At 43.1% G+C, this 17697-nt stretch overlaps 1 protein-coding gene across 1 annotated transcript in view; it reads left to right on the top strand.

Moving 5' to 3' along the window:
- Nucleotides 1-17697, top strand: part of LOC110522734 (cadherin EGF LAG seven-pass G-type receptor 1) — an 89755-nt gene that overhangs the window by 59963 nt on the left and 12095 nt on the right. The window contains exons 6-22 of the mRNA XM_036968797.1: nucleotides 4828-4985; nucleotides 5467-5630; nucleotides 5885-6010; nucleotides 7911-8077; nucleotides 8354-8539; nucleotides 8688-8801; nucleotides 8908-9082; nucleotides 9603-9744; nucleotides 10142-10262; nucleotides 10369-10552; nucleotides 11059-11160; nucleotides 11328-11422; nucleotides 13161-13370; nucleotides 14529-14712; nucleotides 14882-15034; nucleotides 15403-15613; nucleotides 16329-16496. Of these exons, the coding sequence (XP_036824692.1) occupies nucleotides 4828-4985; nucleotides 5467-5630; nucleotides 5885-6010; nucleotides 7911-8077; nucleotides 8354-8539; nucleotides 8688-8801; nucleotides 8908-9082; nucleotides 9603-9744; nucleotides 10142-10262; nucleotides 10369-10552; nucleotides 11059-11160; nucleotides 11328-11422; nucleotides 13161-13370; nucleotides 14529-14712; nucleotides 14882-15034; nucleotides 15403-15613; nucleotides 16329-16496 (2660 nt within the window). The remainder of the gene's footprint in view (nucleotides 1-4827; nucleotides 4986-5466; nucleotides 5631-5884; nucleotides 6011-7910; nucleotides 8078-8353; nucleotides 8540-8687; nucleotides 8802-8907; nucleotides 9083-9602; nucleotides 9745-10141; nucleotides 10263-10368; nucleotides 10553-11058; nucleotides 11161-11327; nucleotides 11423-13160; nucleotides 13371-14528; nucleotides 14713-14881; nucleotides 15035-15402; nucleotides 15614-16328; nucleotides 16497-17697) is intronic.

The raw sequence follows: 17697 nt of genomic DNA, 5'->3' as shown, positions 1-17697 counted from the left end.
AGACTTGTCACCAAAAGCACTCTTCTACAAACTTCTACAGATGCACAATCGAGAGCATTCTGTCGGGCTATATCACCGCCTGGTACGGCAACTGCTCCGCCCACAACCGTAAGGCTCTCCAGAGGGTAGTGAGGTCTGCACAACGCATCACCGGGGCAAACTACCTGCCCTCCAGGACACCTACACCACCTGATGTTACAGGAAGGCCATAAAGATCATCAAGGACATCAACCACCCGAGCCACTGCCAGTACAGTGCATCAAAGCTGGGACCGAGAGACTGAAAAACAGCTTCTATCTCAAGGCCATCAGACTGTTAAACAGCCACCACTAACATTGAGTGGCTGCTGCCAATACACCGACACTGACACTGACTCAACTCCAGCCACTTTAATAATGGGAATTGATGGGAAATTATGTAAATATATCACTAGCCACTTTAAACAATGCTACCTTATATAATGTTACTTACCCTACATTATTCATCTCATATGCATACGTATATACTGTATCCTATATCATCGACTGCATCCTTATGTAATACATGTATCACTAGCCACTTTAACTATGCCACTTTGTTTACATACTCACCTCATGTATATACTGTACTCGATACCATCTACTGTATCCTGCCTATGCTGCTCTGTACCATCACTCATTCATATATCCTTATGTACATATTCTTTATCCCCTTACACTGTGTATAAGACAGTAGTTTTGGTATTGTTAGTTAGATTACTTGTTGGTTATTACTGCATTGTCGGAACTAGAAGCACAAGCATTTCGCTACACTCGCATTAACATCTGCTAACCATGTGTATGTGACAAATGAAATTTGATTTGATTAGATTTGATTTGATTTGACATACAGACATGGTTTAGAATTTTCATCATTCAGCTCATTCTGCACATTCTGGAGAAGATACGCTAAAAGCATTGTTTTAGTGATTGTTTTGTACTCAGGCTTTCCTAGTGGACAGGAAGATGGAACACATATTATTAATGTCTGTGAATTTATGATAGTGTTTGTTTGGAATGTGTGGAAAAGAGAGGGGAACAAATGTCACTGAGTTCCTGTTGTTTGGGTTGACCTTGACATGGTGACATAATGTGAATAGAATGCAGCCTGTATATGGCAACAACAAGGGAGATCTTGTATACTTTACAGTACTTTTGCTATAATTAGTCTTGTAAGAGCTCTATTCTGAGTATGCCCTCTCTCATATTAAACATAGTGCCAAACCAAACAGTCCAGAGCTCTGCAACAACAGTCTTCCAGGTCCCTTCTGTCAGAGCCTAGCGGTCTGAAAGCTAAACCAGAACAGCACAAACAGACGGCCAGCACAGTCAATTTACTACCTTTTTATCTACCCCCCATAGCCCAACCATGAGAAAAGAGGGATAAAAGAAACAGATGCCCAAAGAGTAGTATCTATGTTACTCTGGCGTTACTAATGAAGGCCAGAACAATATAAAGTAGTGTGGAGTGCAGCAGGCATTTGTGATTGATCCATAATACAGATATTTCAATTCAGTATGCGAATATGGAAACTTTGGAACTGGGTAGAATGTATTGTGTGAAAAGAGCAAGACAATGTTAGTATTGCAGTAGCTACATTGTAGTACAATGTTCAGGCCTCTCCTCTGTCAACAGAATTACTTCATGATTCATTTCTCCCCAGTGCCTGTGGTCTTTCACGATGATGCTTTCACATTACTCAGTGTACTGTGTAAACCTAGCGGTGCCTATTACCAAACTGGTGATCATATAGCCTATGTTGTAACCTAGCCTTAGGACCAATGTTCCCCCTAAGCTGCACGCGTTCGCCGGAGCACAGCTCCCCCGGTACTGCTGCAGAATAAATATCAGCCTGCGCAGAGAAGCACGAGATTGAACTTCACTCAACTTTGTAGTTTTCCCCGTTAGTCAACACTATCAAATTAACTTTTAACTAGGCACACCTGTTAATTGAAATGCGTTCCAGGTGACTACCTAATGAAGCTGGTTGAGAGAATGCCAAGAGTATGCAAAGCTGTCATCAAGGCAAAGGGTGGTTACTGTGAAGAATCTAAAATCTATTTTGAATTGTTTAACACTTTTTTTGGTTACTACATGATTCCATATGTGTTATTTCATAGTTTTGATGTCTTCACTATTATTATACAATGTAGAAAATAGTACAAATAAAGAAAAACCCTTGAATGAGTAGGTGTGTCCAATCTTTGACTGGTACTGTACGTGTAGTGACATGTGCACGTTTGTACATTTGTTCATATCCTTTGCTAGTTACTGAGTTATTAGCCCAGTTATAGATTATTTGTAGTCAGCAGTGGGGGAGTGATTGCTTCCTACAAGAGCACAACAATCTTTTTGTTTTTGTCTTAAAGGGGCAGTGTTATATTTTGAGAGTAGCCAATAGGCAGAGGATAGGATAATTTGTCTGATTCTCTGTAATAATGGTATGGAAGTAATAATGCATTTTATTTTGTAAAGTGGTTTCTTGCATCAAACAACACAACAGCATTTTCAGTCACTTACATGTCTGAAGGACAAGTAGATAAATAGGTTCATGTCAAGCCCTGCATGTTTTTATTCAATAGTCTCAGGGAATGTAGGCCTACAATGAACACCACACATTGCCTGCTACTGTAGGCTGAATGATAGAACAGCTATTTCCATGTTAAAATGTTATGGGATGCATTTTCTCCATTGTTTTTGATGGAAGGCCACTCGGGTAGGCCTGCATTATGGTTTAATAGCCACAGTAGCCGCCTTGACCGCTATTAAAACTAACTTAAACCGGGTACAGCCTCAGTGTTCAGAGTAAACGCACGGAAGTTGCACAGAATTTTCACAATGTTCAAGTTTGCGCTCAGCAGACCTGAAATTTGCTCAGTGAGGAAAATGTTTTGAGGGAACATTGCTTAGAACTGATGCTTCGTGTTTGTCTATTGTCCCGTAGGTGAACATTAGGCACATTTCAAGACTATAGATTATAGTCCTCACCATTCCAAAGTGAAAGTCTGTATTTATAAAGGCTTGGCTGGAGGAGAGAAGAGCGATACGTCTTTATCTTTGTTCCATGGTGTTGTTTTCATGTTCAGAACAAATGACCAAGAGAGAGAGGAAAGGGACAGTGGTATACATCAACGTGTCTACATTCAACTATAAACCAGTGGAGCCTCAAGTCTCTTCAGTTTAATGGGAAAATTGCTATTGTTTTTTTTTTAAGTTAAATGAATTGTCTGCTAAAAGGTTGGTCTCTGCTAAACTCTGTGAAAGTAGGGCATCTTTGTTTTACAGATTATATTAGACATTTTAATAGGCACATTTACAGGCCTGCAGATGTAATGACATGGTACAGTGACATTCTTAAACTCTGAGCACCAACAATGCAGGACAAAGTAATGTCTCTAGTGTGGAGGTGAAGGAGGAGAAGTGATGTTTGCCAAAAACACTACCTCTACTAGCAGACACACAGTTGACAGATTAGAGGGATAAAGACTTGGGCGTCTGGAGATTAAACGTAGATGACAGACGTTCCCAAGAGCTTAATCCCACCAACAGGAATATGCTCTTGGTGGGAATTATAATGATCATCCCAATTCCTGAATGGAGGGGTTTTCAGAAGTAACAGTCTTATATCCTGTTACTCAGTACTTCACAACAAAGTTGCTTTGATCACATATTGGTAGCTTTTGGCATGAATCCTGGTAATGGGGCTTGAAAGGCCAACAGTTAGAGCGTGAAGTCCTTTATTTTCCATCAACCCAGAATATTTAGGTAAATATGTCATCAGGGAATCTGATATGCTCATTGTGTGGAATGTCATCCCTGCTAGAGTAATCAGTTGTCTGAAACTCGACTCTTAGCACCCAATGGGCATCCATTGACTTGTGACACCTGGAATGCTGTCATTAATTAGGGAGTGTCTCAGAGATTGATAGTAGTCTATATGACTATAGGAGGGGTGTGATGTGATTATTGTGACTAGCCTGATATTTCCACCAGAGAGATTACTCTTAAACACATTACAATGAGCAATTGTGTTTGGTTTGTGCTAAAGTCCCAGCATGCATCTCTAAAAGAAACAGCTGTTCCTACAATATTGTTGTACCTCTTCCTGTTGTCACACCTGCAGTTGCATAGGTCATCCTCCCTGCAATGTCACATCCCCACAGGAAAGAGATCAAAGGTCCACACACACACAGACATACAGTTTGATAGAAACACACACAAATTGTGTATTTGCACGCACAGATACACATTGAGGTGACATAAGGTCACTGAACGTGACGCTGCTTGGGGAGAACTCAGTGGATGTGGTGTCAATAGCTTGATAAAGCACCGTGAGACGAGTTGCAGGGGGGTTAACACTGACAGTTGCTGACGATATCTCCAATTGTTGTGGTGGAAACTGGGGTCCCAGAGGAGGATTTGACATAGAATGGCATTCTCAGCCTATATACCATAGTCTTCACCCACCAGTGTCCCGATCTGATGATCCAATTACACTCCAACAATCAACGGCACCTCAGCTTCACTGAGCGATAAACAGCCTCTTCACACTGAGCTTGAGCCCAGGGGTTCTTGCTGTCCCCAAATACTGTTGCACCAAACAAACAGTCCTGCGCTTCAAAAAGGGAAAACCATGACCATCAGACCATGACCTTCATTAGTCATCGAGAAGCTGTTCCACTTCCGAGAATGACAGTATGGTTCCTCACTTGTATGGCTGAAAGCCCCAATTTTCTCACTGGATATTGGTACCTTAGTTTATTAGCTGTGACGTCCTTACATTTCATATGACCTCCCTTCTCTTTCCAGCCCAATATTGGTCGCCTTGGCATTCCCCACGGACCATCAGGAGAGAAGGTGGCAGTCGTTGCTGTGGACGACTGCGACATCGCCATGGCAATTGGCTTTGGTGGCCAGATCGGGAACTACTCTTGTGCCGCCCAGGGCATACAGACAGGACAGAAGAAGTGAGTGCAGTCTCATAGGGTTTATCCTCTTCACTTCTTAACCTTGTGATTCTTTATTCTTATGCAAATGCCCATATCTAAATGTGTTCCTTATTCAAATGTAAATCGCCTCCTGCTAGGGAAAAATTGTTGGGTATTAGTAAATCACAAGATTTGACAATAGAGGGCATTTTGTTATATGCGAGCGGTGCATTTTTTTCGTAACTTGTGTTATGAATTCATGTTACGCCAGCATTGGTCCCACTAAACAGTGGAGGTTTTGATGCAGGGGTAAAGTAGTTGTAAGAGGCTTGATCAGCCTTTCTCTTTGCCTTTTGGTTTGTGTGTTGAGTCACAATGTTAATAACAATGTTCTAGTGTGGTTGTAGCGTGATTGGTGCACTGGAATGTCAATCAGAGAATCATACTCATAACAAAAGGCCTTGACTCTCCACTCAGAATCAGACCCAGTTGATAGTTGTTCTATGTTGTCCATCTCTAGGTCCCTGGACCTGACCGGTCCACTACTACTAGGCGGTGTTCCCAACCTGCCGGAGGATTTCCCCGTCCGGAACCGAGACTTTGTGGGCTGCATGAGAGACCTGACTATAGACAGCAAGCCTGTGGACATGGCCAGTTACGTGGCCAACAACGGCACGGCCGCAGGTCTGTTCTAATCCTCACATGTGTGATATTCATTTGATAGTTGTCATCTGTAGCTTAGTTGGTAGAGCACGGTGCTTGTAATGCCAGGGTAGTGGGTTTGATTCTCGGGACAACCCTGAATGTAAAATGTACGCACCCATGATTGTTAGTTGCTTTGGATAAAAGCGTCTGCTAAATGGCATATTTCAACGTATTAGTCTAATCCTATTGATGCCACTGATTATCATAAGCCTGTATTGCATGTCTGTATTCAGGGTGCACAGCGAAGAAGGACTTCTGCACTCAACGTGTGTGTCTGAATGGAGGAGTCTGTGTGAACAAGTGGAGCACATACTCCTGTGGCTGTCCCCTGGGTTACGGAGGGAAGAACTGTGAACAAGGTAAAGGATTTTAGGAAAAGTGTATGGAATATATTTTTGGGGGGTTTCGTGTATGGGTGTGTGTCAGTCTGTATATCCTGCATGTGTGTGTGCATGTGCCCTGTGTGTATGTAGCTGTGTGTTTTATTGTGTGTCTCGTAATTAATGGAGTTCAAAAAGTTTTAGTCATGCTCTTCAAGGCTAGCGGTGAGTAAACAGACAAGGTCAATGTGGATAAGTCTCCTGAATCTCCACATTCCTACATTCCACATACACACTGACCTCTGACCTCTGGCCCTGTTGGAGGACTTTACTAATACATCCTTCCACCCCTGCCTGCTTGAGGTGATCACAGATGTCAACTGGCCTTATTGATGGAAGTAATAGACTGATGGTAACCTGGTTTTCACCTATCCTTAAGGAAGATATTTACACTTGGCCCAGGGCCAAATGACCACTATTACATATCATTGGTGATCTGATTATTACCCAGAAGCATTATGGTGCAGTCAGTGGTACTTGTCAGTTGCAATGCTTGTTTTTATGTCTATAGTTGACTAACGCAGTATATAGAGGTAGGAGAGCAATTCATAGTTTATGGTACTATATACTATATGTAGATTGATGAGGATATTTTTTTTTAACATTTTAGAATAAGGTTGTAGCGTAACAAAATGTGGAACAAGTCAAGAGGTCTGAATACTTTACGAATGCACTGTATAACAAACAGTTTCATGATTGTAAATCACAATAACAGGGTCATTCCACCGATTCGGTGCCTTTTGAGAAGTAAAACTTTGGATTTCACCTCATTTTTACATTCTGTCATAAACAGCACATGTTCAACCATTAAAAAAATAGTTTTCTCTTCTCAAGAGATTAAATGAAGAAGTACTATAGTAAGTGCCTATTAAGTGCCAAATAAAGTAACAGGGTTGACTGTAACAGGGATGACTATTTCTTATTAAATCAGCCATAAATCCCCATCTGACAGGGGGTATGGAATAGGGAGTGGAAATTGAAGACAAGCTTCACAAAAAAAAGGAAATTGTTAAAACATTTCTAGCTTGTCTAACTATGAGTAACAGGGTTGACAAATGATGCTTGACCGGCTCAGTTTTCCACCACAAAACACCAGGAAATGGCCATAAAGAGTAGAAACAGCTCATCTGGTCTTGACTATTATATGTTCAATCTTTCTTTTGATTTGTTTTTCTTTTTTAATGAATAGTTTCACCATATTATAACAAGAGTTCAGGTCACTTAAAGGACAGATGTACATAAATCAGTAATCACAAAATAATTATAATCTTCAGAAATGACTTTGTCAAGCAACAAAATAACTAGGGCTTTACAATGATGGTGAAACCTGGAGAAATGTTGTTATTAAGTGGTTAAATAAAATCTTCCTAGAAGTGACACAGGGTTGATGGAGGGACATGTCAAAGTGCTGAACATTGGCCCTTTAGCTAGCCTTTATTCATAACAAAATCTAATTTATTGAATTATCCTTGTGGTCTATATTAAAGGGCACTTCAATTAATATAACAGGCTTTTAAAATTCAACATTGGTTTACAATTTCTACTTACAATATCAAAGTGACGCAAAAGTCACTCATTTCGTGGAACGACCCATCAATCACCATTTCACAGGAAGCAATGAACAAGTACAGACTCTGTCCACAACTTTTATTGCTGAGCTCATCGTCTGCAAGACCATACACACAGAAGATCTACCTGTATGGCAATGATGTAATGATAGCCCCTGGATGTGTTGCCATGGATTTGTAGTCAGGATTTAGTCAGGCTGTTTGAAACAAGCCTAGAAAAAACCTAGTAAATAACTAAAGGTTTACTTGTATTCATTTTACTCTAGTTGGTTCTCCAACTGAAGTGACCCTATCTGTTTCCCTTCCTCCAGTCATGCCCTCCCCGCAACACTTTGATGGCCATGCCCTGGTGTGGTGGCGAGAGCCAGAGGTCACCATCAGTGTGCCCTGGTACATGGGCTTGATGTTCAGAACCAGGCAGAGCTCTGGCACCCTGCTGCAGGCCAATGCTGGGGACTTCTCCAAGATACACCTCCTGGTGAGTGGACCGGGGTATCCCAGAGCCTACACAACAACACCCAGGGCCTTCCTCCATGTTATTAATGCTGGATAAAGGCTAAGCTAATGCTATGATAAGGTTAAGCTAATGCTATGATAAGGTTAAGCTAATGCTATGATAAGGTTAAATGATGTTAAATGACTCAACTTCATGTTCTCTCTTTCTTGTCACCCCCCTTTCTCTCATGTCACCCTCCTCTCTCTCCCTCTTTCTCTGCCTTCCATTTGCTTTCTCTCACCATCTTCTTGACTCCAGATCAGTGGCAGACATGTGCGTTTCCAGGTGTTCCTGGGGGTGAAGCGGGTTGCCCTGCTGGACTTCTCTCAGGTCAGGGTGAACGACGGGGAGTGGCACCACGTCCTGGTGGAGCTGAAGAGTATCAAAGATGGGAAGGACATAAAATACATGGCCCTAGTATCACTGGACTACAGCATGTTCCAGGTACTCACTGCCTCACTGGCTGGCAGCACCGTATTTGTGTGTTCTGTACTAGTGTTTGTGAATGTAATGGATGATCTAGTGTAATATGGTATGTATGCACAATACACATGGTCTCTGCAAGTGTTCTATGGGTGGGTGCGTTCCACAGAGGTCAGTGGAGATAGGCAACAAGCTGCCAGGCCTGAGGCTGAGGAGTCTGTTTGTGGGGGGGCTGATGAAGAAGGATGGGACGGTCCAGAGCGGACTCAAGGGCTGCATGCAGGTGAGCCTCACACACACCATGTAACTGTACTGTTTTCATCTTTGGAAAGCGAAATCAGTCAGCGCCAACACAGCACTGATGGTCCTTTACTCTCCTGTGTTGCCAGGGCGTGCGGATGGGCGAGACGTCCACCAACCTGGCCAACGTCAACATGCTTCAGGGTCAGAAGGTCAGAGTGGAGGATGGTTGTGAGGTGGCCAACCCCTGCACCCCTAACGTCTGCCCTGAGCACAGCCACTGCACCGACAACTGGAGCTCACACACCTGCATGTGCCACCCCGGTAAGCCCCCCGGACGGGACCCACTGAAATACTTTTAGTAGGGTGTCCATCTACTCAACCCAGTGGGTCAAAAAACACACTTTGGTGTTGACATTTCACTTCCTTATGTTATAAAATACATTTTACCAAGACAAATATGATAATATAATACGTCCGATAATAAGCACCGAGCTCTGTTGACATAGCGGTACAGGTTTCTCATAATAACCTTTTGAAGATTACATGAAAAGTGTATACTCAAATGTGAAAATACTACATCTCATGTCTCAAAATCGATGTCCATCTTACCTCTATATTGTTTTATGTCCTGCGGGGTTCAAGAAGAAAGATGAAGCGTTCAACAGGTTTTTTCTCTGGCCTCCATTGATTTAATCAACCTAATTCTAGCCATCCTACAAGGGTAAAAACTCCAAGAACTCTTGAGCAGATTATGATAGAGACATGGGGTTTGGACCATTGGTTGTTTTAGAGGATTATTCACCCATTGGTGAAACGATGCATTAATATATTTTTTTCCCAGGGTATTTTGGGAGGGAATGTGTGGACGCGTGTTTCCTGAATCCCTGTCAGCATGTGTCCACCTGCGTCCACCAGCCCAGCTCTCCCCACGGCTACAGCTGCCAGTGTGGTCACAACTCCTACGGACAGCACTGCCAGAACAAGTGAGTACCTACACTGATCTAAGGACAGTTTATTTTATTTTGTTTTTGTCATTTTAGATTCTGTTTTTTTAAACCCCCACCTGCTGTGAGTCAGTGCCAGTTCTGATGTTTTTAGAAAATAATTCACTTTGTTTCAGAGCTTACCCCAGTAACCCCACTTAACCCCTACCGTACCACTCAGTACATTCCATCAACCTCTGCAGTAATTTGATTTTGTAAACTGTTGCCCCTTGGCTTTGGTATTCGTTGGTGTTAAACAGATTCATAGTAGTTTTGGCATTGGCTTAGCATATTTCAACTCCCTAATGATTTGCTCATGGTTCTCATCGGTGCATCCTTGCTTGCTAGGATAAACAGGTTTCTAAGTGGAATAACACATAGTTCTGTTGTTCTCCAGAGCCAACCTGCCCTGTGCTCGCGGATGGTGGGGGAACCCTATCTGTGGCCCATGTAACTGTGATGTCAGCAAAGGTTTCTACCGAGACTGCAACAAGACCACTGGGGAGTGCCGCTGTAAGGTACGGAAAATAATTAACCACACGTAGTCTCTTCTGGGTATGTGTTCTAGCTGTCCCCATTCCCTCCTGTATTGCATGCTCAGTTCACGCTCTCTCCTGCCTTCAGGATAACTACTACCGACCCGAGGGAGGGGACACTTGCCTATCCTGCGAGTGTTTCCAGGTTGGCGCCATGTCGCGCTCCTGTCACCCCCACACGGGCCAGTGTCAGTGCAGGACCGGCGTGATCGGGCGCCAGTGTAACCGCTGTGACAACCCCTTTGCCGAGGTCACCTCCAGCGGGTGCATGGGTAAGGATCTTACTAACTCTTACTAACACATCTTACTAACTCATTCGCTCCCTGACTCTAACCCTTACTAACTCATTCGCTCCCTGACCCTGATCCTGACCCAAACTCATTAGCTCCCTGACCCTAACCCTTACTAACTCATTGGCTCCCTGACCCTGACCCTGATCCTGACCCAAACTCATTAGCTCCCTGACCCTAACCCTTACTAACTCATTCGCTCCCTGACCCTGATCCTGACCCAAACTCATTAGCTCCCTGACCCTAACCCTTACTAACTCATTGGCTCCCTGACCCTGATCCTGATCCTGACCCAAACTCATTAGCTCCCTGACCCTAACCCTTACTAACTCATTGGCTCCCTGACCCTGACCCTAACTCATTGGCTCCCTGACCCTAACCCTTACTAACTCATTGGCTCCCTGACCCTGACCCTAACTCATTGGCTCCCTGACCCTGACCGTAACTCATTGGCTCCCTGTGCTTGGTTGTTCTAATCTCTTCACCAGTTGTATATGAAGGCTGTCCCAAGGCATTTGATGCAGGGATCTGGTGGCCAACGACCCAGTTTGAACAACCTGCTGCCATGAAGTGTCCCAAGGGATCCACTGGTAAGCACAGCAATGCATAGATTTGATTGAAATTTGAGCAGACAATACTGTTTATACTGTTGTTATCCTGTGTCAGCTAAAAGGCAATAGAGGTCAACAGAGAATCGTCACAATCAGTCCTGCTCTTCCTTACCCTTCTCTCCCCATATCTTTCTCCTCCCCACTAGGCACGGCCATCCGCCACTGCAGCGATGAGAATGGCTGGCTGCCTCCCAATCTCTTCAACTGCACCTCAATCACCTTCTCTCAGCTGAAAAAAGAGGTACAGTGCCTTGCGGAAGTATTCGGCCCCCTTGAACTTTGCGACCTTTTGCCACATTTCAGGCTTCAAACATAAATATATAAAACTGTATTTTTTTGTGAAGAATCAACAACAAGTGGGACACAATCATGAAGTGGAACGACATTTATTGGATATTTCAAACTTTTTTAACAAATCAAAAACTGAAAAATTGGGCGTGCAAAATTATTCAGCCCCTTTACTTTCAGTGCAGCAAACTCTCTCCAGAAGTTCAGTGAGGATCTCTGAATGATCCAATGTTGACCTAAATGACTAATGATGATAAATACAATCCACCTGTGTGTAATCAAGTCTCCGTATAAATGCACCTGCACTGTGATAGTCTCAGAGGTCCGTTAAAAGCGCAGAGAGCATCATGAAGAACAAGGAACACACCAGGCAGGTCCGAGATACTGTTGTGAAGAAGTTTAAAGCCGGATTTGGATACAAAAAGATTTCCCAAGCTTTAAACATCCCAAGGAGCACTGTGCAAGCGATAATATTGAAATGGAAGGAGTATCAGACCACTGCAAATCTACCAAGACCTGGCCGTCCCTCTAAACTTTCAGCTCATACAAGGAGAAGACTGATCAGAGATGCAGCCAAGAGACCCATGATCACTCTGGATGAACTGCAGAGATCTACAGCTGAGGTGGGAGACTCTGTCCATAGGACAACAATCAGTTGTATATTGCACAAATCTGGCCTTTATGGAAGAGTGGCAAGAAGAAAGCCATTTCTTAAAGATATCCATAAAAAGTGTTGTTTAAAGTTTGCCACAAGCCACCTGGGAGACACACCAAACATGTGGAAGAAGGTGCTCTGGTCAGATGAAACCAAAATTGAACTTTTTGGCAACAATGCAAAACGTTATGTTTGGCGTAAAAGCAACACAGCTGAACACACCATCCCCACTGTCAAACATGGTGGTGGCAGCATCATGGTTTGGGCCTGCTTTTCTTCAGCAGGTACAGGGAAGATGGTTAAAATTGATGGGAAGATGGATGGAGCCAAATACAGGACCATTCTGGAAGAAAACCTCATGGAGTCTGCAAAAGACCTGAGACTGGGACGGAGATTTGTCTTCCAACAAGACAATGATCCAAAACATAAAGCAAAATCTACAATGGAATGGTTCAAAAATAAACATATCCAGGTGTTATAATGGCCAAGTCAAAGTCCAGACCTGAATCCAATCGAGAATCTGTGGAAAGAACTGAAAACTGCTATTCACAAATGCTCTCCATCCAACCTCACTGAGCTCGAGCTGTTTTGCAAGGAGGAATGGGAACAAATTTCAGTCTCTCGATGTGCAAAACTGATAGAGACATACCCCAAGCGACTTACAGCTGTAATCGTAGCAAAAGGTGGCGCTACAAAGTATTAACTTAAGGGGGCTGAATAATTTTGCACGCCCAATTTTTCAATTTTTGATTTGTTAAAAAAGTTTGAAATATCCAATAAATGTCGTTCCACTTCATGATTGTGTCCAACTTGTTGTTGATTCTTCACAAAAAAATACAGTTTTATATCTTTATGTTTGAAGCCTGAAATGTGGCAAAAGGTTGCAAAGTTCAAGGGGGCCGAATACTTTCGCAAGGCACTGTATGTCTTGATTTAACCTTTATTCAAACCAGGAAGTCCCATTGAGAGTAAAACCCTCTTCTATCATTGAGACAACTGTCTGACCTCTGACGTCTCCCTGACCTCTGGCCTTCAGGACGAGGAGTTGCACCTCAACAGCTCCAGGATGGACGGTGAGAGGTCAAAGGGCATGGCCAGCATGCTGCGGAGCGCCACCAACCGCACGGAAGACCTCCAGGGCAACGACGTGAAGACGGCCTACAGCCTCCTGACCCGCCTGCTGCAGTACGAGAGCCAACAGCTGGGCTTCGACATGGCCACCACAAGAGACATTCACTTCCATGAGGTGGGCCTCTGGAAACATGCTTCAACTGGTGTTGAATGTTTAGTGCCATTCGGTGCCTTGTAGTGGTCTTTCTCAGCTCTCAAATAATGTGTTGAGCTTGAAATGATAAGATAGACAGGATAGTTGTGGAGTTAGCTTGTTCATTGGCCTTAGCAACACTACTACTTACAATGACTTCAGGAACTCATACACTCTTAGAAAAAAGGGTTCCAAGAGAGTTCTTCGGCTGTCCCCACAGGATAGCCATTTTTGGTTCCAGGTAGAAACCTTTTGGGTTTCATGTAGAACCCTCTATGGAAAGGGATTTATACATGAAACTCAAAAAGGTTTCTACCTGGAACCAAAAATAGTTATTCAAAGGATTCTCCTATGGGGACAGCCGAAAAACCATTTTAGGTTCTAGATAACACCTTTTTTTCTAAGTGTAGAAATATACCCTCAAATAGTTCTCTATCATATGTTTACCCTAAATGTTCTCTCACAGTATTCGGAGACTCGCTCAAAGTTGAATGAATGACCCACATTGTTAAGCTCAACTGCTTAAGGATCCTACTAGCTTTAAGTCGCTAATAGTTTCCACAAATCCTGCTTATAGCTGGTGGTACCGGTTTGCTAAGAGCCTGTTTTCCCAGTTGGAGATTTCTCCCCCTATAGAAAATGTGATCCAGAGCCTATTATGTGTAAGTAATACAGCGTAATGATTAGCATGTTTTCTATGAGCTTTATTAAGGCTGTGACCATACTGGGCGCTGATGGCTAACAGTGTGCATTCCTGGCACCAGCCCTAGCTCTTTGGGATGTGTTAGATACCAGAAGGTGCATCTGGAAGGGTTTAAGGGGTCAAGAAACAATGAAAAAAGAGTGTATTGGGTGATTGAGCCAATGGGAGTAGCAGTTCCCCCAGGGGTGGTGAGGTGATGTGTGTACAGTGACCCCCCCCACCTGCCTTCCTTTATAGGACAGCTCTCCTTTCCTTCTTTTCTTTTCTTCATTTATCTCTGTTCTGTTGGCTTTGTTTTCACGTGCTTCATTTAGGATATATGATACCGATTATGCATTCTGTTTGTCTCTGATGTATACTGGCCACACAGGCCAATACAGAGTAGTGCATAGCATAGATGTTATATAGGTGTATGACATGCCCTGTTAATGTTCTAGAACATGGTACGAGCAGGCAGTGCCATCCTGGACCCTGCTAACAGAGGACACTGGGAGCAGATCCAGCGTTCCGAAGGTGGCACAGCTCTACTACTGCACAGCTTCGAGGTGTACGCCCAAGCCCTAGCCCAAAACATGAGGAAGACCTACCTGAAACCTTTTACTGTTGTCACGGAAAACATGAGTGAGTCTATCTGCAGTGCAATGACACAATTATTTTGTTGCTGTAACCTAATTTTCATTACTAATTAATGCACAGTAAGGTTACATTGTGCATTTCAAACAACCTACCACCAATACCTCTTGTGGAGACAAGCATAATTATCACACATTCTCTCTCTCTGTGCTCACAGTTGTTTCTTTGGATTACTTGGACCCGTCCAGGCCAGAACGGACAAACATCCCGCATTTCCAAGAGATCCAGGAGGCCTATTCCAAAGAAATGGAATCTTCTGTCCGCTTCCCAGAATTCCCAACACAGCAAGAACAGCCAGAGGAGGTTAAAGGTGGGATTAAAGTATTAGTGCAGCATAGACATTTTGTGGTTCATTATGTCGCTTTCACAACGTAAATAGTTCATTAAAGAGGCAATCTGTGATTGTGACACATTTTTTTACTTTTAAATTATTGATATATACTCATTAATTATTGAAGATTCTAACTTAAAGACTCTCCATTCTCATCTTTCAACTGTTCGCTAAAACAATGGCGCGGTGGCCACTTTGCTATTGTTTCAACTGCAGATTGCCCCTTTAAGTCTGAGCTGTTGTACTGTATAAACAGTTGGTCAAGTTTTTCAACCAGTCTGGTAGAGTTTTTTATGTGAGAATCATTCATTCATTCATTGTCATAGTATCGGTTTCAATCGTTATAGTGGTCTCGATAGCAGCAGCCACAGACGCAACAGCCATAAACGCGCCCCCTGTCCAGGCTGAATCCACCACCGTGGGTCACCAGGTGTCTGCCAAGAAAATGCGTCGTCACGCTGAGGTCCCAGGCCCTCTCCCTGTTGCCGTGGTGATCATCTATAGGACCCTGGGACAGCTACTGCCTGAGAACTACGACGTTGATCGCAGGAGCCTGAGGTATTGTTTACCACTGGGAATGCTGAGTTTGGTTTTTGTCTAGTTTTCCTTGTGATAGATGTTTTTATGCTACCTCACTATAGGCCAGGGATGTGGCTATAGGCCAGGGATGTGGCTATAGGCCAGGGATATGCAACTTTGAAGGGCCGCAGTGGCTCGCGGGTCTGTGTACCCACATCCACACCTAGAGAACAAAACATTTTAGCGGCCCTCTTGACAGCGGAGAGAAAACATTATTCTTTAATTTTCTGTCATTCTTAAAATGTTGTCATGGGCGTAGAGAAAAGTGTACAGTTTTAAAGTTTTAAAGCAATTCTACACATTTTGCCGTGATGGCGGACAGAAGATTTAGCAATTTTTTTATAACAAATTTCATGCAATTCTACAAATTTTGCAATGGGGCAGAGAGAAAACTTTGCAGTTTTTAAAATGATAACTTAGTGAGAGTGACTAACAAAATCAATGGGGCCCTCCGATCGGTAATTTGACCATGATTACTACAAGTTTAGACAGCTGGCTAGACTACTGTATCAATCAACAACAAAAAATGACCTGACATGGGCTAATTGAGTGACTGTCAGTGACTGTCGGGGGGGGGGGGGTTTGATATGCGGGCCACCATTTGCCCTGCTATAGGTCCTTGTGGAAAGTCACTCTCAACATGAACATCTCTTGGATGACTAAAGTCAATGTAAACATAAATGTGTGTGTTTAGAATCCCCAAGCGGCCCATCATCAACACACCTATTGTGAGCACGGTGGTCTACAGCGAGGGGGTGCCCTCGACCTCTCTTCTGGCACAGATCATCACACTTGAATACACACTACTGGAGACAGAGGAGAGGACCAAACCTGTCTGTGTCTACTGGAATCATTCCATCCCGTAAGGAAAAGCATACCTATCAATACTCTTACTCAGATCGTAAATTTAGAATGGAGTTTAGCTAGATTATGTTCAAGAACATACAGTACCTGTCAAAAGTTTGGACACACCTACACATTCAAGGGTTTTTCTTTATTTTTACTATTTTCTACATTGTAGAATAATAGTGAATACATCAAAACTATGAAATAACACATATGGAATCATGTAGTAACCAAAGAAGTGTTAAACCAAAATATATTTATATTTTTAGATATTTCAAAGTAGCCACCCTTTGCCTTGATGACAACGTTGCACAATCTTGGTATTCTCTCAGCCAGCATCACCAGGAATGCTTTTCCAACAGTCTTAAAGGAGTTCCGACATATGCTGAGCACTTGTTGGCTGCCTTTCCTTCACTCTGCTGTCCAACTTTCCACACCATCTCAATTGGGTTGAGGTCAGGTGATTGTGGACCAGATGGTATGGGGTATCGCTGCAGAATGCTGTGGTAGCCATGCTGATTAAGTATGCCTTGAATTCTAAATAAATTATTGACTGTGTCACCAGCAAAGCACCATCACACCTCATCCTCCATGCTTCACGGTGGAAACCATACATGCAGAGGTCATCCATTCACCTACAAAGACACAGCGGTTAGAACCAAAAATCTTACATTTGGACTCATCAGACCAAATGACAGATTTTCACCGGTCTAATGTCCAATTGCTCATGTTTCTTGGTCCAAGCAAGTCTCTTCTTATTATTGGTGTCCTTTTATAGTGGTTTCTTTGCAGCAATTCGTCCATGAAGGCCTGATTCATGAAGTCTCCTCTGAACAGTTGATGTTGAGATATGTCTCTTACTTGAACTCTTGTGAAGCATTTATTTGGCCTGCAATTTCTCAGACTGCTAACTCTAATGAACTTGGCCTCTGCAGCAGAGGTATCTCTGGGTCGTCCTTTCCTGTGGCAGTCCTCATGAGAGCCAGTTTCATCAAAGCACTTGATGGTTTGTTTTTGCGACTGCACTTGAAGAAACTTTAAAAGTTCTTGAAATGTTCCGTATTGACTGACCTTCATGTCTTAAAGTAATGATGGACTGTCATTTCTCTTTGCTTGTTTGAGCTGTTCTTGCCATAATGTGGACTCGGCCTTTTACCAAATAGGGCTATCTTCTGTATATCACCCCTACCTTGTCACAACACAACTTATTGGCTCAA

The sequence above is a fragment of the Oncorhynchus mykiss genome, chromosome 30 (assembly GCF_013265735.2).
Source record: "Oncorhynchus mykiss isolate Arlee chromosome 30, USDA_OmykA_1.1, whole genome shotgun sequence".
NCBI classification, from domain to species: Eukaryota; Metazoa; Chordata; class Actinopteri; order Salmoniformes; family Salmonidae; genus Oncorhynchus; species Oncorhynchus mykiss.
This window is presented reverse-complemented; position numbering and strand designations above follow the sequence as displayed.